Source organism: Ascidia mentula, chromosome 5 (assembly GCF_947561715.1).
Source record: "Ascidia mentula chromosome 5, kaAscMent1.1, whole genome shotgun sequence".
Classification (NCBI taxonomy): Eukaryota; Metazoa; Chordata; class Ascidiacea; order Phlebobranchia; family Ascidiidae; genus Ascidia; species Ascidia mentula.
The window spans coordinates 22,296,520-22,319,323 of record NC_138570.1 but is presented as its reverse complement, the minus strand read 5'-3'; the positions used below and the strand labels follow the sequence as shown (position 1 = coordinate 22,319,323).

The 22,804-nt window shown below is 35.0% G+C and overlaps 2 protein-coding genes across 4 annotated transcripts; both read right to left on the bottom strand.

Moving 5' to 3' along the window:
• Positions 1-532: 532 nt before the first annotated feature.
• On the bottom strand, positions 533-18,003 carry LOC145904091 (centrosome and spindle pole-associated protein 1-like). 3 transcript variants are annotated; one of them, XM_082992328.1, is made up of 31 exons: positions 17,346-18,003; positions 17,196-17,277; positions 16,256-16,420; positions 15,847-15,993; positions 15,071-15,250; positions 14,525-14,625; positions 14,363-14,431; positions 14,140-14,305; positions 13,914-14,034; positions 12,297-12,405; positions 11,971-12,028; positions 11,803-11,909; positions 11,634-11,747; positions 11,390-11,571; positions 4,420-4,477; positions 4,250-4,364; positions 3,951-4,098; positions 3,773-3,891; positions 3,597-3,716; positions 3,392-3,541; positions 3,193-3,333; positions 2,940-3,010; positions 2,740-2,861; positions 2,553-2,682; positions 2,231-2,353; positions 1,965-2,093; positions 1,758-1,821; positions 1,471-1,574; positions 1,362-1,410; positions 908-1,040; positions 533-831 (listed from the first exon to the last, which is right to left on the bottom strand). In XM_082992328.1, the coding sequence occupies exons 3-31, from the start codon at positions 16,415-16,417 to the stop codon at positions 647-649; spliced, it is 3,477 nt and encodes a 1,158-aa protein (XP_082848454.1). In that variant the 5' UTR covers positions 16,418-16,420; positions 17,196-17,277; positions 17,346-18,003; the 3' UTR covers positions 533-646. The 3 variants fall into 3 exon arrangements, with proteins under 3 accessions (XP_082848454.1, XP_082848453.1, XP_082848455.1); XM_082992327.1 differs by lacking the exons at positions 17,196-17,277; positions 17,346-18,003 and adding an exon at positions 16,559-17,172; XM_082992329.1 differs by lacking the exons at positions 15,071-15,250; positions 17,196-17,277; positions 17,346-18,003 and adding an exon at positions 16,559-17,170.
• Positions 18,004-19,355: 1,352 nt separating this feature from the next.
• On the bottom strand, positions 19,356-21,798 carry LOC145902591 (inositol monophosphatase 3-like). The gene is made up of 7 exons (XM_082990625.1): positions 21,663-21,798; positions 21,452-21,606; positions 21,002-21,148; positions 20,770-20,938; positions 20,555-20,650; positions 20,194-20,352; positions 19,356-20,127 (listed from the first exon to the last, which is right to left on the bottom strand). The coding sequence occupies exons 1-7, from the start codon at positions 21,694-21,696 to the stop codon at positions 19,895-19,897; spliced, it is 993 nt and encodes a 330-aa protein (XP_082846751.1). The 5' UTR covers positions 21,697-21,798; the 3' UTR covers positions 19,356-19,894.
• Positions 21,799-22,804: the final 1,006 nt, after the last annotated feature.

The window sequence follows — 22,804 nt, the reverse complement described above, 5'->3', positions numbered from 1 at the left end:
ATTGCTTGCTTGACATTAAACGATTTCCAGGTTATCTTTTATTTATTTTGTTATGAATGTTGCGTAACAAGATTGTCTGGTTGTAACAGCTTGCAGTCACGTCAACAAACCACAATTTACATCGAAATACTCGGCACGAGTCCAACATTTGTCCGCCTCACGGCAGACATATGTGAAAATGTCCGATGAATTATTTATGTTGTTATTTATTGTTTTGTAAATAACTTTAAAAGTTGCAATAAAATGTTCAATTCAATGACAAAAGGAGATTTACTGTTGGTAATCACCGGAAGACCCGGGTATTTTTTTGTGTTGATTATGGTTTCAATGGTGCCAGTGTATATGTGGGGCATCCCTGACCAACAGTTCACCGAAACCAGACCCCGCTACCACGGATTTGTAATGCTATTGTTAGGTCATAAAAGAAAGACGATTTATACCTTGGTGCCCCCTACGTAAATTGTGGCAAAGATAAAGCAGGGGTAGACGGACACGAAAATATCTAAATACAAATTATCACATTAAGAAGAAGGCATTTGTCAAAATATCTTTATTTACAAAAAAACACAATACTTAAAACACAGTGAATATATGACGTAAATTCTCGTTCAAACACATTTATAATTCTGTAAACATTTCGGTCGGGTCACGTGGTCGTCCCTGGTCGCAACCAAACTTCGGTGTCTAGCGTATTAACCGAAGGAGGGCGCTCACGAGCTGCCGACGAAGGTTTTCGGTGTCGGGAATTTTCTTCCGGGGTGAACTCTGACCTTTGCTGGTTGACGAAACGATCCAGAATATCGTCTGGATCGGTCAACGATATATCGTCACCTGGAAAACGTGGTTTGTGAAAATGTTCCATGGTTGTAGGAAATAAGGGGGGTGAGAGTGGGGGGGACGTGGTTACCTTGCAAAGATTTAAGTTTGTCGAGCCTGTCGTGGTTCTTATTAGCTAATCGGTCCACATCCAAAGTCGCCAACGAATTCAGTGAATTCAACGAATATGTGTCTACAGCTCGATACGTCACTCCTCCATCAGTCTACGTCATAATGTACATTGTTACATAACAGTCGGTGATTGACGCGTAATACATGCGATGCACGCTAGCTTGATGCGGTTTATGATGTTTGGTGATTTTCCAACATTCTTCCCAAAAACAGAATGCTAGATAGGAAATATTAACACCCACCAATCTCTGATACAGGAAATCAATTCGAGTTTTAAAGCACTCGATTTTGGTATCCAAAGCAACAACTCATGTGACAGAAAACCCGCTGTAATCAAATTAGGGTTATATGCAAATAATCAATTACCCACAATTCCTAACTTTCTTGGTCTTAACATAAACATCATACATTACCTCGCTCTGATGACGAGTTTCTCTCCGTCTGTCCCTTGCCGACCTTTTTCTAGCAACACAAATAGTTACCATGGTAATGATAATTGAAATGATCACCAAGCAACCTTACCTAACAACCGGTGTTTGGACACTAGGGGGCCTCGTTTCTACGTCATCAGGTATAGGGATGTATGTCGTGTCAGCATCCAACATCGATGCACGTGACTCCGGAGGCTGTGGAGTCACAACATTTGTAAATATTCAAATAACTGTTTTAGAGATTTTTTCCAATCGAGCAAAGTTTGAAAAGTTAATTCAGAAATGTTCGTTGTTCACGGGTTTGTGTTCCCAACAAATAACAAGATACCCCTAAATACCTGGAACTAATTGAAAGTTATAACAGCACTCTATACTCACAATTAAACTAAATCCATTTCTACTGTTAGAGCTGGGAGTTCTTATCGGTGGATTCGAATCCTTTCTGGAACCGAATCATTAAATTTGATAAAATTAGAAACCTTATTAATTAGATGTTGTACTTAAAACCAATTATTATTACACTTTACCCCTCATCCGGTTTCCAACATTTAAAAACAACCAATGTAATCAGCATAGAAATCATACTTTAACGCCTGAATTTTTCTCATCTGTGTTTTGATCAAGTCCTCCTGCTGCCGCTCGAGGTCGCTAGAGTTATCTGGTGTCTCGGGATGTTGAAGTCGGAACATTTTCAGGGAGGTTGTATCGTCAGCCCTAAACATGACGTCATACATGACGTTGGCTGTTTTAAATCATTTTATGCAAACAGCCGAAATATTAAAAACACGATGACGTCATGCATATCATCTTTCTACTCGTTCCATAATAACACTATGACGTCATGCACTTACCTGTTTTTGAACTGTGAGAATTCTCGAAGTGCTTTTGAACTTGGTCTGTCTGAGGTTGGGGGTCTTCGGACTTGCACGGGTCTTTGTTTGTTCATCGACAAATCAACAAGTGTCTCTGGCCGTCTGACGTCATAATTCCACGAGGTTAATAAAGAGTTCGGTCAATAATATTCGTGATTTGTCTATTTTGTGGCCAAAATTTAAAGACTGCTTTCTTTGAATACTGTCAAGGACTAAAGACTGTCCAACAGATACAGTAATTTAGCAACTTTGCATTAATCAACCACGCCAGCCAAAGAGAAAACCTTTAACGTATACTAACAAGCGTGTGGGTTGAAATGTGGTCCTGTCCTGTGGGATGTCTGTACTTCTTAATTGATTTTCAATTCTTCGTTGTTCGCTCAGCAGTTGCTTGCGCAGAGCTGATAACTCGCGGGAAATTCGTTTGGAATCTAGAAAATCAAACCTCAGCAAATTGTCGCAAATATTCGTCACACACGTTGACCTACCCCGAGAATTATTTGGTCGTACCGCGGCGACTTGAGGCGACCGTCCCCGTGGAGCTTCGTATCTTGGTTCAGGCTCGTAAACTACAGCATGTCGCTTGTCTTCGGCCACTTGTGGGCGCTCTCTATAGCACAAAATAACCAAACAACATTTTTCCGACGTTTCCCACCTACATGCCCGATCTCAATTTCAACACACTTACGCTGTGATTGTGGCAGAAGGAGCAGCCCGATTTTCCAGCGCTCTGATTGGTGGAGATCGAGGTTTGTTGCGCTAAAAATCAATTGGGGCAAAATTGTGATAAAAAGTGTGAAAATGTTGCCAATTTATAAACATTAATTCATCTGGAAATCTCTGCAGGTCTATGAACATATTCAACATTTCATCCCACTGTTCAAATCTAATAAATTCAAATATTTACGCCAATCAGACACCGTTAACAAACACGTGATCACATTTAATTTCTCCTGAAGTTCCCGCTCTTTCTCCATCCGTTTCTCCTCCTCCATCCTCTCTCTATCTTCCCCTTTCTTCCTCTCTTCTTCCAATTTCCGCTCCTCAGCAACTCGTTGCAATTCTTCGTTCTTTCGTCGTTGCTATTATGACGTCACAACAATGTTGTCAAAGAAAAAACAAACAAAAGACGAAAAATACCTCGTCGATCTTCATCTGTTTCTTCTTTTTTTCTTCCTCATATTCGTCCTGCATCCTCCTGATTTGATCCGCCATCCTCTGCTCCTGCTTCTCATCTTCAATCCTCAACTTTTCTTTCCTCGTCGCTTCTTCTCGACGTCGTTCAGCGATCTAACAAAACACCATTGTGACATCATATACAACAATAGACAGAGTGGGGATTCACCTGTTTTTCGAGGTCTTCTTTGTAAATGTCTCGTTGGGTTTTTTGTTCAAAAGTATCTTTTTGTTCGAATGGATTGTTTCTTCCAAAGCGGGGACTTAGAGTATTTTCCATCACACTTTCCTGAAAAGAAATTGAATTATTTCCAAGTTGAATCTTACTACAGGAAAGTCCCTAACCTGAGTGACAAGATTGGGTTCGTTACGATCTTGTTGTTGTCGTTGTTTAACAACATCCACCATTTTTGACGGGTCACGAACCAAGTCCTCGTTTTCAATGTGCATTTGACGAAGATCGGCTGAACAAATCGTGAAGTTCATATATTTGTATTGTTTATGGGAACAACACAGAACTTACACACAAGCTTCCCATGTATGTCCCTCATAGGGGCTCCACCCCCACCTTTACCCCATGGGTTGTAGCTTTTTGCCTCTTCCTCCATTTTTTTGTCATACCTCTCTTGCTCCAAGCGAGATTCCATTTTCTTCTTCTCTTTGATTAACATCTGCATAAAAAAATCTTTGGTAGCAATTTGTTATTCAAAATTGAAAGCCTTTCTGACACACATGGCAAAACACTATTTATAAAAAGGAATAATATTTATGATAATAAAGAGTTATTTTGATAGCCCAGTATGCGTTACTAGAGAAAATTACCTGTTGTTTAAGTTCGTCTTGATATTGAGCCATTAATTCCTTCTTTTTAATTGAATCCCGCGTTTCATCGGCTACCAAACTTGATTCAAACTTGTCGTTTATTCTCGTCGGCAATCTACAAACATTACGCTGTTTGAATATATCAAGAATCCTACAAAAGAAACACTAACGTCTTTGCAAGGGATTCCATGACCGGTGCTGTTGATGCCCCTGGAGGCGCTGTTGTTGCTTTAAACAAATAAAAGAGATTTAAAGTTTATTTGACCAATTTTTCATTTTGTGGCAAATTTTCTTGAAGACTTGATGAGGTAAATCCCCCAACACAAAAGTATATTGCAACAAAAAAGATTGAAATCATATACATAAGGTACTGAGATATCATCAATTAAATCATACATAAGATACTGAGATGTCGTCAGTTAAACCATACATAAGATACTGAGATGTCGTCAATTAAATCATACATAAGATACTGAGATGTCGTCAGTTAAACCATACATAAGATACTGAGATATCATCAATTAAATCACACATAAGATACTGAGATGTCGTCAGTTAAACCATACATAAGATACTGAGATGTCGTCAATTAAATCATACATAAGGTACTGAGATGTCGTCAGTTAAATCAAACATAAGATACTGAGATGTCGTCAATTACATCATACATAAGATACTGAGATGTCGTCAGTTAAATCAAACATAAGATACTGAGATGTCGTCAATTAAATCATACAAAAGGTACTGAGATGTCATCAATTAAATCATACATAAGATACTGAGATGTCGTCAATAAAATCAAACATAACATACTGAGATGTCGTCAATTAAATCATACATAAGATACTGAGATATCGTCAATTAAATCACACATAAGATACTGAGATGTCGTCAGTTAAACCATACATAAGATACTGAGATGTCGTCAATTAAATCATACAAAAGGTACTGAGATGTCATCAATTAAATCATACATAAGATACTGAGATATCATCAATTAAATCATACATAAGATACTGAGATGTCATCAATTAAATCATACATAAGATACTGAGATATCATCAATTAAATCATACATAAGATACTGAGATATCATCAATTAAATCACACATAAGATACTGAGATGTCGTCAGTTAAACCATACATAAGATACTGAGATGTCGTCAATTAAATCATACAAAAGGTACTGAGATGTCATCAATTAAATCATACATAAGATACTGAGATATCGTCAATTAAATCATACATAAGATACTGAGATGTCATCAATTAAATCATACATAAGATACTGAGATGTCGTCAATTAAATCAAACATAAGATACTGAGATGTCGTCAATTAAATCAAACATAACATACTGAGATATCGTCAATTAAATCATACATAAGATACTGAGATGTCGTCAATTAAATCATACATAAGATACTGAGATGTCGTCAATAAAATCAAACATAACATACTGAGATGTCGTCAATTAAATCATACATAAGATACTGAGATATCGTCAATTAAATCATACATAAGGTACTGAGATATCGTCAATTAAATCATACATAAGATACTGAGATGTCGTCAATAAAATCAAACATAACATACTGAGATGTCGTCAGTTAAATCATACATAAGATACTGAGATGTCGTCAATTAAATCATACATAAGATACTGAGATATCGTCAATTAAATCATACATAAGATACTGAGATGTCGACAATTAAATCATACATAACATACTGAGATGTCGTCAATTAAATCATACATAAGATACTGAGATATCGTCAATTAAATCATACATAAGGTACTGAGATATCGTCAATTAAATCATACATAAGATACTGAGATATCGTCAATTAAATCATACATAACATACTGAGATGTCGTCAATTAAATCATACATAAGATACTGAGATATCGTCAATTAAATCATACATAAGGTACTGAGATATCGTCAATTAAATCATACATAAGATACTGAGATGTCGTCAATAAAATCAAACATAACATACTGAGATGTCGTCAGTTAAATCATACATAAGATACTGAGATGTCGTCAATAAAATCATACATAAGATACTGAGATGTCGACAATAAAATCAAACATAACATACTGAGATGTCGTCAATTAAATCATACATAAGATACTGAGATGTCGACAATAAAATCAAACATAACATACTGAGATGTCGTCAATTAAATCATACATAAGATACTGAGATGTCGTCAATTAAATCATACATAAGATACTGAGATGTCGACAATAAAATCAAACATAACATACTGAGATATCGTCAATTAAATCATACATAAGATACTGAGATGTCGACAATAAAATCAAACATAACATACTGAGATGTCGTCAATTAAATCATACATAAGATACTGAGATGTCGTCAATTAAATCATACATAAGATACTGAGATGTCGACAATAAAATCAAACATAAGATACTGAGATATCGTCAATTAAATCATACATAAGGTACTGAGATATCGTCAATTAAATCATACATAAGATACTGAGATATCGTCAGTTAAATCATACATAAGATACTGAGATGTCGTCAATTAAATCATACATAACATACTGAGATGTCGTCAATAAAATCAAACATAACATACTGAGATGTCGTCAATTAAATCATACATAAGATACTGAGATATCGTCAATTAAATCATACATAAGGTACTGAGATATCGTCAATTAAATCATACATAACATACTGAGATGTCGTCAATTAAATCATACATAAGATACTGAGATATCGTCAATTAAATCATACATAAGGTACTGAGATATCGTCAATTAAATCATACATAAGATACTGAGATGTCGTCAATAAAATCATACATAACATACTGAGATGTCGTCAATAAAATCAAACATAACATACTGAGATGTCGTCAGTTAAATCATACATAAGATACTGAGATGTCGTCAATTAAATCATACATAAGATACTGAGATATCGTCAATTAAATCATACATAAGATACTGAGATGTCGTCAATAAAATCAAACATAACATACTGAGATGTCGTCAGTTAAATCATACATAAGATACTGAGATGTCGTCAATTAAATCATACATAAGATACTGAGATGTCGACAATTAAATCATACATAACATACTGAGATGTCGTCAATTAAATCATACATAAGATACTGAGATATCGTCAATTAAATCATACATAAGGTACTGAGATATCGTCAGTTAAATCATACATAAGATACTGAGATGTCGTCAGTTAAATCATACATAAGATACTGAGATGTCGTCAATTAAATCATACATAAGATACTGAGATATCGTCAATTAAATCATACATAACATACTGAGATGTCGTCAATTAAATCATACATAAGATACTGAGATATCGTCAATTAAATCATACATAAGGTACTGAGATATCGTCAATTAAATCATACATAAGATACTGAGATGTCGTCAATAAAATCAAACATAACATACTGAGATGTCGTCAGTTAAATCATACATAAGATACTGAGATGTCGACAATAAAATCAAACATAACATACTGAGATGTCGTCAATTAAATCATACATAAGATACTGAGATATCGTCAATTAAATCATACATAAGATACTGAGATGTCGACAATAAAATCAAACATAACATACTGAGATGTCGTCAATTAAATCATACATAAGATACTGAGATGTCGTCAATTAAATCATACATAAGATACTGAGATGTCGACAATAAAATCAAACATAAGATACTGAGATATCGTCAATTAAATCATACATAAGGTACTGAGATATCGTCAATTAAATCATACATAAGATACTGAGATATCGTCAGTTAAATCATACATAAGATACTGAGATGTCGTCAATTAAATCATACATAAGATACTGAGATGTCGTCAGTTAAATCATACATAAGATACTGAGATGTCGTCAATTAAATCATACATAAGGTACTGAGATGTCGTCAGTTAAATCATACATAAGATACTGAGATATCGTCAATTAAATCATACATAAGATACTAAGATGTCGTCAATTAAATCATACATAAGATACTGAGATATCGTCAATTAAATCATACATAAGATACTCAGATGTCGTCAATTAAATCATACATAAGATACTAAGATGTCGTCAATTAAATCATACATAAGATACTGAGATGTCGTCAATTAAATCATACATAAGATACTAAGATGTCGTCAATTAAATCATACATAAGATACTGAGATATCGTCAATTAAATCATACATAAGATACTAAGATGTCGTCAATTAAATCAAACATAAGATACTGAGATATCGTCAATTAAATCATACATAAGATACTGAGATATCGTCAGTTAAATCAAACATAAGATACTGAGATATCGTCAATTAAATCATACATAAGATACTAAGATGTCGTCAATTAAATCATACATAAGATACTGAGATATCGTCAATTAAATCATACATAAGATACTAAGATGTCGTCAATTAAATCATACATAAGATACTGAGATATCGTCAGTTAAATCAAACATAAGATACTGAGATGTCGTCAATTAAATCATACATAAGATACTGAGATGTCGTCAATTAAATCAAACATAAGATACTGAGATGTCGTCAATTAAATCATACATAAGATACTGAGATGTCGTCAATTAAATCATACATAAGATACTGAGATGTCGTCAGTTAAATCAAACATAAGATACTGAGATGTCGTCAATTAAATCATACATAAGATACTGAGATGTCGTCAATTAAATCATACATAAGATACTGAGATGTCGTCAATTAAATCAAACATAAGATACTGAGATGTCGTCAATTAAATCATACATAAGATACTGAGATGTCGTCAATTAAATCAAACATAAGATACTGAGATGTCGTCAGTTAAATCAAACATAAGATACTGAGATGTCGTCAATTAAATCATACATAAGATACTGAGATATCGTCAGTTAAATCAAACATAAGATACTGAGATGTCGTCAATTAAATCATACATAAGATACTGAGATGTCGTCAATTAAATCATACATAAGATACTGAGATGTCGTCAATTAAATCAAACATAAGATACTGAGATGTCGTCAATTAAATCAAACATAAGATACTGAGATATCGTCAGTTAAATCATACATAAGATACTGAGATGTTGTCAATTAAATCAAACATAAGATACTGAGATGTCGTCAATTAAATCATACATAAGATACTGAGATGTCGTCAATTAAATCATACATAAGATACTGAGATGTCGTCAATTAAATCAAACATAAGATACTGAGATGTCGTCAATTAAATCAAACATAAGATACTGAGATGTCGTCAATTAAATCATACATAAGATACTGAGATGTTGTCAGTTAAATCATACATAAGATACTGAGATATCGTCAGTTAAATCAAACATAAGATACTGAGATATCGTCAGTTAAATCAAACATAAGATACTGAGATGTCGTCAGTTAAATCAAACATAAGATACTGAGATGTTGTCAATTAAATCATACATAAGATACTGAGATGTCGTCAATTAAATCAAACATAAGATACTGAGATGTCGTCAGTTAAATCAAACATAAGATACTGAGATGTTGTCAGTTAAATCATACATAAGATACTGAGATGTCGTCAATTAAATCAAACATAAGATACTGAGATGTCGTCAGTTAAATCAAACATAAGATACTGAGATATCGTCAGTTAAATCAAACATAAGATACTGAGATGTCGTCAGTTAAATCAAACATAAGATACTGAGATGTTGTCAATTAAATCATACATAAGATACTGAGATGTCGTCAATTAAATCAAACATAAGATACTGAGATGTCGTCAATTAAATCATACATAAGATACTGAGATGTCGTCAATTAAATCAAACATAAGATACTGAGATGTCGTCAATTAAATCAAACATAAGATACTGAGATGTCGTCAATTAAATCAAACATAAGATACTGAGATATCGTCAGTTAAATCATACATAAGATACTGAGATGTTGTCAATTAAATCAAACATAAGATACTGAGATGTCGTCAATTAAATCAAACATAAGATACTGAGATGTCGTCAATTAAATCAAACATAAGATACTGAGATGTCGTCAATTAAATCATACATAAGATACTGAGATGTCGTCAATTAAATCAAACATAAGATACTGAGATGTCGTCAATTAAATCAAACATAAGATACTGAGATGTCGTCAATTAAATCAAACATAAGATACTGAGATGTCGTCAATTAAATCAAACATAAGATACTGAGATGTCGTCAATTAAATCATACATAAGATACTGAGATATCGTCAGTTAAATCAAACATAAGATACTGAGATGTCGTCAATTAAATCAAACATAAGGTACTGAGATGTCGTCAATTAAATCAAACATAAGATACTGAGATATCGTCAATTAAATCATACATAAGATACTGAGATATCGTCAGTTAAATCAAACATAAGATACTGAGATGTCGTCAATTATATCATACATAAGATACTGAGATGTCGTCAGTTAAATCATACATAAGGTACTGAGATGTCGTCAATTAAATCATACATAAGATACTGAGATATCGTCAGTTAAATCATACATAAGGTACTGAGATGTCGTCAATTAAATCATACATAAGATACTGAGATGTCGTCAATTAAATCATACATAAGATACTGAGATGTCGTCAATTACATCATACATAAGATACTGAGATATCGTCAGTTAAATCATACATAAGGTACTGAGATGTCGTCAATTAAATCATACATAAGATACTGAGATGTCGTCAATTACATCATACATAAGATACTGAGATATCGTCAATTAAATCATACATAAGATACTGAGATGTCGTCAATTAAATCATACATAAGATACTGAGATGTCGTCAATTACATCATACATAAGATACTGAGATATCGTCAGTTAAATCATACATAAGGTACTGAGATGTCATCAATTAATTTTGCACTGTTTATCAATTGCTTATTTGCTGACAATGCAAGGACAAATACAGTGCCACAAGTATTCCTTGCATATTGACCATCACTAAATATTGTACCGTTGGCCTATGCATAAAAACAATACTCCAAACAATAGAAACAATACCATAATGCATAGAAACAATATCTTTTGCACACATTTATGCAAACCTTGAACTTGACCACGATTTGCTACAGCAGCAAGAACAGGGGCAGTTCCCGGGTAAGTCCCTGGAGGGGCTTGTACATTTGTCCCATAAACTGATGGTGGATCCAGTGGATTTCTTGCTCCATAGTAGAAGTAAGCTTCGTCATACGGTGATGGGAAATGAGATTGTGGGGGTTGGTAGTAACTAAAACGCACAAAATACTCCTTACTGTTCGATCAGATTACTTTATTTCTTGAAACACAAACTTTGGTAGAGGGGGCGGGAGGTAGTATCCGCTTGGTTGCCGTGGAAACCAGTGGCGATGTCTTCTGTCATCTTCCTCACTTTCATTATCGGAACTGTTCTGCTGAAATGTCGCCCTGCACCAAATCAGGTTGGAGTTACAGTCAGTTATGCATAACACTTCTAACTAACTTTTTTTTCCCAAGTTTGCTTTTTTCTTTGCTGCCACCTTGTGGACCGTCAGAACGTTTATCTGCCACCTTTCGTTGCCGTGGTGACAAATCAACAATACGATTTGGCTGAAGAAATAAAATATAATTAAATTTATGGAAGTTGCCAACATTTCTTTTGTTTATTCACCTTTTTCTCCGGGTCATTTGCACCAGATGCATCAATTTGTAGCTCCAATTCCTTCTCCCTATAAAGTGCAAACAAACATATGTCATTCTGCCATATTTGTATCCCACACAATTCCATTTCCCAGGTAACTTATATTACTCAATACAGTTGAAGTTAAAATTATTTAATTTGTCTAAAATTATGCTTTCATGTGAAATTTATTGCATACAAGTTTTTCCTAGGAATGTGTATGCAACCTTCCATGAAAAAACTTTTTCTCATTAATATTGTTGTAAATAAGTTTAAGTGCTTGTATGACATAAACAAGTGATGCAAAAACATACTACCTTCGTTTGTTGATGGTGTTTTGCTCCATCTGGCGTTGGAGTTCAAGCTTGTATTCATCTTTTCTTCTCTGTATTGTGTTGGCACTTTGAACTTGACCTATCTGTAGGCCTGCACAACATATGTGTGTCACTGTACCACAGTGCTTTCATGTGTGTCACTGTACCACAGTGCTTTCATGTGTGTCAGTGTACCACAGTGTTTTCATGTGTGTCTGTGTACCACAGTGCTTTCATGTGTGTCAGTGTACCACAGTGATTTCATGTGTGTCAGTGTACCACAGTGCTTTCATGTGTGTCAGTGTACCACAGTGATTTCATGTGTGTCAGTGTACCACAGTGATTTCATGTGTGTCAGTGTACCACAGTGCTTTCATGTGTGTCAGTGTACCACAGTGATTTCATGTGTGTCAGTGTACCACAGTGATTTCATGTGTGTCAGTGTACCACAGTGATTTCATGTGTGTCAGTGTACCACAGAGCTATCATGTGTGTCACTGTACCACAGTGCTTTCATGTGTGTCAGTGTACCACAGTGATTTCATGTGTGTCAGTGTACCACAGTGCTTTCATGTGTGTCAGTGTACCACAGTGATTTCATGTGTGTCAGTGTACCACAGTGCTTTCATGTGTGTCAGTGTACCACAGTGCTTTCATGTGTGTCACTGTACCACAGTGCTTTCATGTGTGTCAGTGTACCACAGTGCTTTCATGTGTGTCAGTGTACCACAGTGCTTTCATGTGTGTCACTGTACCACAGTGCTTTCATGTGTGTCTGTGTACCACAGTGATTTCATGTGTGTCAGTGTACCACAGTGATTTCATGTGTGTCAGTGTACCACAGTGATTTCATGTGTGTCAGTGTACCACAGTGCTTTCATGTGTCTGTGTACCACAGTGCTTCCATGTGACAGTGTACCACAGTGCTTTCATGTGTGTCACTGTACCACAGTGCTTTCATGTGTGTCACTGTACCACAGTGCTTTCATGTGTGTCACTGTACCACAGTGCTTTCATGTGTGTCAGTGTACCACAGTGCTTTCATGTGTGTCACTGTACCACAGTGCTTTCATGTGTGTCAGTGTACCACAGTGCTTTCATGTGTGTCAGTGTACCACAGTGCTTTCATGTGTGTCACTGTACCACAGTGCTTTCATGTGTGTCACTGTACCACAGTGATTTCATGTGTGTCAGTGTACCACAGTGATTTCATATGTGTCACTGTACCACAGTGATTTCATGTGTGTCTGTGTACCACAGTGATTTCATGTGTGTCTATGTACCACAGTGCTTTCATGTGTGTCAGTGTACCACAGTGCTTTCATGTGTGTCACTGTACCACAGTGCTTTCATGTGTGTCACTGTACCACAGTGCTTTCATGTGTGTCAGTGTACCACAGTGCTTTCATGTGTGTCAGTGTACCACAGTGCTTTCATGTGTGTCAGTGTACCACAGTGCTTTCATGTGGAGGGTGTAATTGTTTGGATTTTATTGGCAACAATTTTATGTCATCAACATAAAATACACCTTACAGAGTCCTATGCTCAAACAATTGCAATATTTTAAATAAACCACATTGTCATGATGTTACAAACATGGTTATGATGTCACAAACAAACCGGTATATTCTTGGTCAGGTGGGGCAGATTTTGATCGCAAGTCATTTTGTTTTTCTGAAACGATCATTTTTGTGTCACGAGACTGTGCAGAGTTTAATCTTCTGCGACCTTCTTTAACTTCCTAAACATAAAACAACTTTCATAAAAAACAGAAATCATAAATGACCGATATTAGCAAAGTAAGATGACAATTTAATGCAAATAATATTGATTGAATAAAACTGACCCTGCGATGGCTTTTCTCTAAAATTGCATCATCATCATCATCATCTTCTTCACTCTCAACAAAATGCTGAGTCAGACGCTTTTTCCTTCTTGCTCTAATTTTTCGAACCAATTCCTCCTCAGATTCATCAAGACTGTCATCGTCATAGAAACGACCTTGCACAAACCTGACAAGTGGAGAACATAAAGTGAAGAAAATCTTGGAATTGTTATACAGTGCTTACTTCCTCTGAGGTCGAACTCTTCGATACGAGGGAATTTCTTCATCAAATTCTTTCTTTCGAGATTTTTCACTAAAACGCGACGTTGGATTTAAATTTTTTTGCGTTTTTCAAGGAAATGCACATGATGAATCAAATATTATCGTGAACAACACTGGTTCCTACCGATAAACCACAGTTTCAAAGTCATCATCTTTACGATAGTTCTTTTCTTGTCGACGTTTCTTTTGTAACAAATCCTCATATGTTGTAGCTCCTTCTTTATCCTGATTTTAAGAAGATTTTTAACAAACAAACATTTTAACAACAATAATATGCAGGTGCCACAATTTTGCAAATTTTTTATCACAAATATTTTTTCTAAAATCTATGCTTATGCCCATTAAAAAAGTGACCAAGCAAAACAACAATCCATTTAAAAGTATACGAACTTATCAAAAAAAATATACAGGACTTCAATCAAATACTACAGGTTTTACTATTGCATGCAGTACAACAGGTGTACAACCAATTAACTATCAACTACAATAGTGTTTGCTCTGCTATGCCATCATGTTATGTTTAACTTAATCCAAACAAAAGTAAAAAACCTAAAAATAAATGACCCATGTTTATACAATGTCACTACACTTGGTAGCATTTACTACTACTGACTGGTCTACAACACCAAAGCATCTAGCAAGCAACTGACTACATTCTCATTAATCTTACTCCTTCTTTTGAAGGTGACACAACAGTATTATTTGGATCATTTGGTAAATATATGGGGGTTGCCCATGTGCTAAGTCGTCGTGGCGATAAACCCTTTGATGCACGTAGCATCTCCATTTCATTTTCCTTGTTTACTTTAAACACATTGTATTCCTTGTTTCTTGCAAGTCTAAGTCTCTCCTGTGAATCAGTAACAAGTTTGTAACACACATATTTCCAACCTTATATCCAGTGAAAACAGAGACCATGGTCATAATATAACCACAAAGCAATTGTGTACAAATTTCCACCAAATCAGAAATATTAAGTCAGAATAACTTTACAGATCAATGCAACAAATCTTTCGATCATAAAGTAATTATGCATAAATGTTCGTGGCAACTGCATTTAACCAAAGTGTTTTGTTGTCAAACTCTCATCGTAATTTATATGTTACGTCATTTAGTGCTCTCTCTAGTGCCCATGATTTAAATTGTAGTGAAGTTATTGCGACGTTGCTTAGACACAGCGTAAAAGTTTGTCATATGTGAGAAAAGACTAAGTATAAATAAGGTGAAGACAAGAACATTGATTTTCATGAATACACAACCAAAAAAACTTGGTATTGCTGAATTTAACATTAAATACACTTTTAACTTGGTAATAATACAAAATGACTGCAGTCGCATTTCTTCCTTGATTAGGACAAGTTTTGTAGTTTGTGATGCAGGGGACAAAAATAGTTATAATATCAGTTCAAAGTTGCACACCCACAACCTTATCAACTTACAACCAACCTTTGCACTAAGATGGTCGCGGATGGGTAAACTTACACCCAAGTCTTCATCATCGTTCATGCGTGGCGTTTTGGAATGGTTTACGGCTAAACTTTGTTCATAAGTCGTGGAAAGTTTCCCCCGAATGCCAGTCGTACGAGCTTGTTTCTGGGTGACACAATACATGTTGATTTGCAAGAGCTTTCAAGCACACAAATTAAAAAAAGTTAACATGTCAATAAATATTTTATGTGGGCTATGACGTTGCATTTGTGTATTTATTTTTGTCAAACCTGCAGAGTTTATGTATATATATACATTCTTACAACATCAACACAAAGTTAAGAATTTGAGAATGTTTTCTCGGAAGGCAATGTTTGTATATACATATAAAATTGAAAAACAATTTTCTTGGTATTGAACACCCTACCTCTGCTAATGCTTTCCGGTAGTCCTGCTTTCTTTCATCGTTAAGTTTCTGCTTTTGCTTCAGGTACGATTCACCCAATTTTAAAAACTGTGGAGTGGGTGGTTTCTCATAACTGGGAACTGCAGGTTGTTGCAAGGGAGGAATTTGTTCTTTTTCCAACATATTCTGTATCCGGAAACAACTTGGTAAGTGTTAAGAATGGACTAGTGATGGTCAAATTAAACAATTTAACAACATTTGTATGAAGTAATTTGTTTTAATGATTTATTTTGTGATCATTACATCACTGAGAAACATGCCGACCTTCTGTCTTCGACCATCACGACTGTCTATGATATATTCTGTCACAGCAGATGTTGGATTTTTATCCAGAACTTCTCGATCTTTTGCAATTCTATGTCGTTGTTCAACAATAAACCTTTCCATCTCGTCTTCATCATTAACTTTCATTATTCACACAGTTCTAAAACCTTTCATGAAATTCTGTGACTAGCTTACATAAAATATTAGTTTACACCAACAACAGATGATAATTATCTTCACAAACTCAAAACTACATGATTTTGTGCCACAATTGACATACATAGAAATTCTAAAGTTTGTAATTCTGAAAATAATTTAGTTTCTTGTCAATAGAAATATGAAGTGCTTATGCTGGGTGTTTATTTTTGGAATTTTTATAATTTCAAGTGTTCAACAGACAGCGCAACTGGTACTGCTCATCCATTACCTACTGTACACTAATACCTCTTTTATGTACTTGTTTTGCCTAACATATCGGTCACAGCTTTGACACTGATCTTCTGTTTAATTTTTCAGTAATAAACACCCCCATCCATCAAATACATTTTGTCTGTTTCAGCTAAATAAACGCAATCATAATATTTTTGAAAAGAATTTCTTCAACTTTTAGCATTGTGCTTGAACTAGCCATTATTACCAAACACGTTGCATTGTTACCAAACAAATGCCATTAAATCTGAGGCAAAGAGACATTGCATCACTGCATGAAGAGATGGACCCTGTAATCAATATCAGTATGATTTAAGGTTGAATTTTATCGAAAACAATGCTTTGAATAAAAACACACCTGGCTGTTCTCATGCATTAGTTACCAGGCTACAAGATTTATGTTATTCGACGTGCATGATAATTTTTCTCTCAATTTTGACGCTCGATAAAAGCTGACGCCCAGTGCTTTCGGGTAAGCATGATTTTAGTGTTTCTTCTTAGACTTATCCCTTTGTTATGAAACACTAATAATAAAACTAATAGTAATTATTTTAACACATCACATAGCAGAAAAAGTTATATAGATATATTGACAACATTGTGCATCATGTGATAGTTTTTTACATTGTGCAACCGTTTAATGACCTGTATAGCAAAAAAAAAATTGGATGACTAGTAATAGCATGGACAATGTGCAGATTATCAAAAACTTTGTGTATGTTTATGCAAAAGCTAATTTGTACAGTGCGAATTATCAGAAAAATTTTACAAAAAAGTGTCAAAAAAATTGCCAAAATTATAGAATCAAGGTTTAGAGGCTATACAGACAACAAAATAACAAGTTGAGTAATTATCAATGTCTTTGTATACAAATGGGTAGTCTAACTCACTAATAATAATCAAATAAACATCATACCACATTAACATCAGAAACATAAAAGAAAGTTCAAAACCAAACGTTTAATTATAAACATCAATTGATTGCAAAGATTTTCAATTGTTGTAGTAATATATCTATGCCACAAATGTATCAAATCTAGTTAGAAATGCAAAACGTAACGCCATTTTATTACAAACAGACAATAACAAACGTTCCTGGGCTGGGACAGCTTTAAATTTATTTCAAGCTGTTCGTGGATATTCCGACATTTGAGAAAAAAAAAAAAAAAAAATCCCGCGTCAAATTCTCGTTTTGTTTGTAGGGATTTTAGCTTGTCGTTATTCGAATATTTATTGCTATTTTGCTTTAAACTTGGTCTTTCAACTCTTTTACATTTACACCCCGTCTTTCTGGCGCCATCGCTGGTTATCTCACTTGCGTTACGTCTTTCAACTTGCGCTACTTCTTCTAAGCCTTCTTTGTCGCGTAATCGCAGCAATTATCTCTTTGTTTCTGCCTCGTCTTTGATATCGCCCTATATATTTGCGATTCTTTCCACAAATAAACAGATCATAATGTGATCTCTCCGAGATCATAGTTTTCGGTCTCAGATCATAGTTTTCGATCTCTCAGATCATGGCTTTTGGTCTCATTCTGTTCTGACAGGACCTGCAGGCAGCATGTTGTCTCACCGGGACTTTCTGGACAGGTTTAATGTTGGGTTCGCGGTGATGCAATTCCTTCTACACCTTCCGACAATCCAACTGCGACCCTTCATGTTTATCTGTGATAGAAATATTTGGTGAATTTAAATTAATTCGGCTGTAATTTCCAGTCTGGCACACCTTGCCTAAACAGCCAGTCCAGCACACTAAAACATGTGTGTTGAAAATGTAACTTTTTGTTTTTTGTGGGTTGCACTTATAGCCCACAATAATGTGACTTGTCACAATTCAATTGCTTACATTAATTTTTACAGTCGTTTACACAATGCATCATGTTCTTTTTATGTTTAGCCCATACCATTTCATTTCCTTGTATATTGTTCTTTGCGTAGTTGCCTTTTTCGCAAAATAAACATATTATAAGCAATGTGGAGCCAACACGGGGCCTGACGGCACTATTGGTTGAGCTTGCTTGGCCGTAGTGTTTCCACCTTGTTTGCTCCGTAAGGTTGCACCTAGTTTGGTGCCCAACGGATGACGGTGACTGCATAGTCACCACAAAGTGGAAGTCTTTGCTTGGCCGTTTGGTCAGCAAAGTCGTCTGATAGTCACACCAGCTGCACTGATGAGACCTTTTAGGTCGAAACAGTGGCCATCTGTCTGCAGCTTATACATAAACATATTATGATTTGTTGCGTAATAACAACAAATATTGTTTTGTTGTCTCTGTGAACAAATAAGTAGGGGGAGTGATGTCAACAACCGTGAAGATGGTAGTGGGGACCCATGTGCGACTGCATTAGCAAAATCCTTCGCCAAACAATCCTTGCATTGCCGTGTATTGACACAAATAATAATAAGATAACAGCAACAGTGTGGTTTGCCACATATAACAAGTGTGTTGTCGGTTGAGGAAATACAAAGATGAAATACTTTGTAACAAATGCAGCAATAGCACCAGCCATCACGGAAATTTCAATATTGACAGGGGTAAAAAAACATAAAATTTTCCAGGAATTACTAAAAAATATAGAAGGTATATTTCATTGTAATATAAACTTTCCCATTATATGATTGGTTGTAGTGAAATTACACGGTTATAAGGTTTCTCTGTGAACATTCAAATACACATAATTTTTGAAGTGCACCTTTCACAAAGTACCACAATTAATACACATATACCAATTATTTAAGTGCAAAGTTACCAGTCAATATTTCAAGACTTGCCACAACATTAATAATGCTTGAAGGTAATTTTTTTGACAGATAACATTGTAAAGCAACTGTCATAGAATGTGGGTTGGTGGTCACCAAGCAAACTATCTTCTGTCCACTATTATGTCAAAACAATTCAAAAATAACTTATGACAGTTTTTCAAGGAAAAGTTTATGTTTGTGTAAAGCAGCTAGAAGCCCTCCTTTATTTTTGTAGTCCGTTCCGCTTGAATAATCAATTTCCTCTCCACTCAATGTTGTCATTTTTCCAAGGGCATGACTCAAGATTGCATCACCAGCGCATATATCCCATTTCTTTATAAGAGTTGTATGGATATATGCTGAAGCGATCCCATTGAACAAAGCAAGGCTTTTGTAACCTGTTTTCAAAATAAGTCTGAAATTCTATGACAAGGTACCCAGCATAATCATAAAATTCTACTCACCAGCGCCACCAGCTGGTATAACTTCAACGTCGTCCCCAAATGATTTTTTTGCTGTTTTTTCAACTTCTCCCTTATGAGATCGAGATACAATTATTTTTTCCAGAGAATCAACTTTTGATTCATCGTGAATATTTGAGCCATGACCCACCCACGACCAATCTGCAATATTTGTGTTCAGTTTTGATGATTTTAACATTTTATGAATGCAGCAAAACTTATTTTCATTGACAAATTGGACAATGTCAGTTAAAGTTATGTTTCAAAACAATTAATTGCACAAAATGGTTAGAATGTCTTTTACATTATTTGTTAAAACCATGGACTTTAACATACATCAAACATGTCATGGTTAGCTACTTACAAGTCTTTTTCTCAAATGGTTTGTGAATGACACCAATAACTGGTTTTCCTTTCACTGCAACACACACCATAGTTGTGACGTACTGGTTTAAACCCTCTGAAACCAATACTAAAAGATTAATCACACACATAACATTTTAGAAGCTAATTCAATTTAAGAAAGAAATCACACAATAGATTGTATGGAATCATATTTGATGAAGTGATTTCATTAACCTGTGAATTCCTGGGTAGCATCAAGTGGGTCAATCCAGACAGAAATATCATCAACGTCAACTTCAAAAAATGCATCGGAAACATAGAAATCAACTTCTTTATTTCCAAGTGGGGCTGGAGGTATGATTTCACTTGAAATGTGATCAGAGTCTTTTTCCTCGGATATAACCTGTTTTGGTTCAATCATCACATGAGTATTATTATTGTTTCAGTTAAACCCAACATTGCCAACCTTGACATTGGGAAAAGAATGAGCAAAGGCTTTGGTGATGGCCCTGTGCGACTTCATGTCACCTTGTGTTAATGGATTGTCCGCTCCTTCCAATGTTTTACCTTTGCTTGTTTTCACCAACTTTCCAGATTCTTGAACTTGACGCACCTTTTTATAATTATATGCACTTTAATTCTAAGAACAAAAAGGTATTGCCAAAAACACATCCATGTAAGTTGTGTAACTTCGTAATTTGTGTGGATTTATTTTCGGTGATCGTTAAGTGCATGGAGGAGTAGATTACTAAAACGTTTTTGTAATGTAATCAAACTCCATATATATCAACAATAAATGCCAGTTATTTACAAATAATTTTTGACAATTATTGAGTTAATCTTTAATGAATTATTATAAATACACATAAATTGGACACCCAGTAAAGTTTTTGATTGACAGTTCTTTAATAGTTACCTGATCTCCTCCACGCTCAGCAAAATCAATGCTTGCAATCAGCAACATTTTCATGTCAACAACATTTCTTTTCTTCATGAATGTGGAAAAATAAATCAGAGAAGCTCCAAGACAAAGTAGAATAATAATCATTCCATTTTTGGAAGGATATATTCCTGAACAAGGGTTGGTGTTAAATTACACACAAACAACTCACAATATTATTTCTCACCGGACGGTGACATTTTGTTGGCAACTTTCTGCATCTATGCGGAGATTCTACAAAAGCATCAACAAACTTTTTATTTAGTTTCTGTTGAAGTCAAACGTGAGAAGTCAACCGTGTCCGCAATACTTCACACGTGCTTTATCCAATGACAGCAAGCACTTTTCTGTTAAATAAATTGTTGCTGATGCTGCCAGGCATATTTATTGCTGAATACTGCCCTTCTGGCAAACACTTTTCTGTTGCGTCATGTTCTTTCGGAGTTCTTTGAAACGAACTAGATGTTTTGACAAGTATCATTATATTTATGAAGCAACACCATCACTAAAATTCGACTGACTGATTTTTTACACATTTTGTGCAAAATCGTTGAACATTTGAAAATGAAAGCCAAAGCTAAAATGCTGTTATTCATTAGTAAACGTTTCGAACACTAACTGGGTTCATCATCGGTACTACAATCGTTGAACATTATTTGTATCCTTTTAATTATCACTCAGTGAATGGCGTGTCTGCAAATGAGACCAACCTTCCGGATGTTACGTATCATGCATGTATTGTGACATCATAAACGCGAAAATACGTCGTGTGTATATTCAATTAGGTCGATTCAGTTGTTAAGAGTTAGTAGCGTATGTTATAGTATAAACGTGCTTTGCGAGAGTTTGTTAACAAGTTTGAGTGCTACTTTTAAACCACATGACCGATCGGTAACGGTCTATTGCGTAATAAACACGCATTGTCCTTTAAAGCTTGGGAGAGATTGTATTGATTACTACGCGATTGGCTGGAAATATGGGCGGGAATTAAATTATTGCCAGCAATTTTTAGAGGTCACACCTGTACTAAATGTTCTTTAAAAATTATAAACATATGACTTAGCAGGTGTTTGCGGAATAATGCTTGTGGTTGGTGCAGTTAATGCAGATGGTGAGTGGTATGTTAATGTGCAGGCAATTTCATAGGGAGATTTTAATATGTCATGCTAGTAGTATTGGAGACAGCGCTGATATAGCGCTTTTGATAATAATGCAACCAACCTAACATATGAGTCAATCAGTGTATAAAGTCACTTCAGCTATTTCAACAGGAAACAGTCGATTCCAGGATACAGTTTCATCATGTGGTTAATATATATGTGCACATTT

Coding starts and splice junctions, on each gene's coding strand:
- LOC145904091 (XM_082992327.1), bottom strand. CDS start 16,705: ATGAAAGTTAATGATGAAGACGAGATGGAAAGGTTTATTGTTGAACAA. Junction 4,099..4,249: donor AAGACGAACTTAAACAACAG/GTAATTTTCTCT, acceptor TTTTTTATGCAG/ATGTTAATCAAAGAGAAGAA. Junction 3,542..3,596: donor AAGAAGACCTCGAAAAACAG/GTGAATCCCCAC, acceptor GTGTTTTGTTAG/ATCGCTGAACGACGTCGAGA.
- LOC145902591 (XM_082990625.1), bottom strand. CDS start 21,696: ATGCAGAAAGTTGCCAACAAAATGTCACCGTCCG. Junction 20,353..20,554: donor ACCATTTGAGAAAAAGACTT/GTAAGTAGCTAA, acceptor CAAATATTGCAG/ATTGGTCGTGGGTGGGTCAT. Junction 20,128..20,193: donor TATACCAGCTGGTGGCGCTG/GTGAGTAGAATT, acceptor TTTTGAAAACAG/GTTACAAAAGCCTTGCTTTG.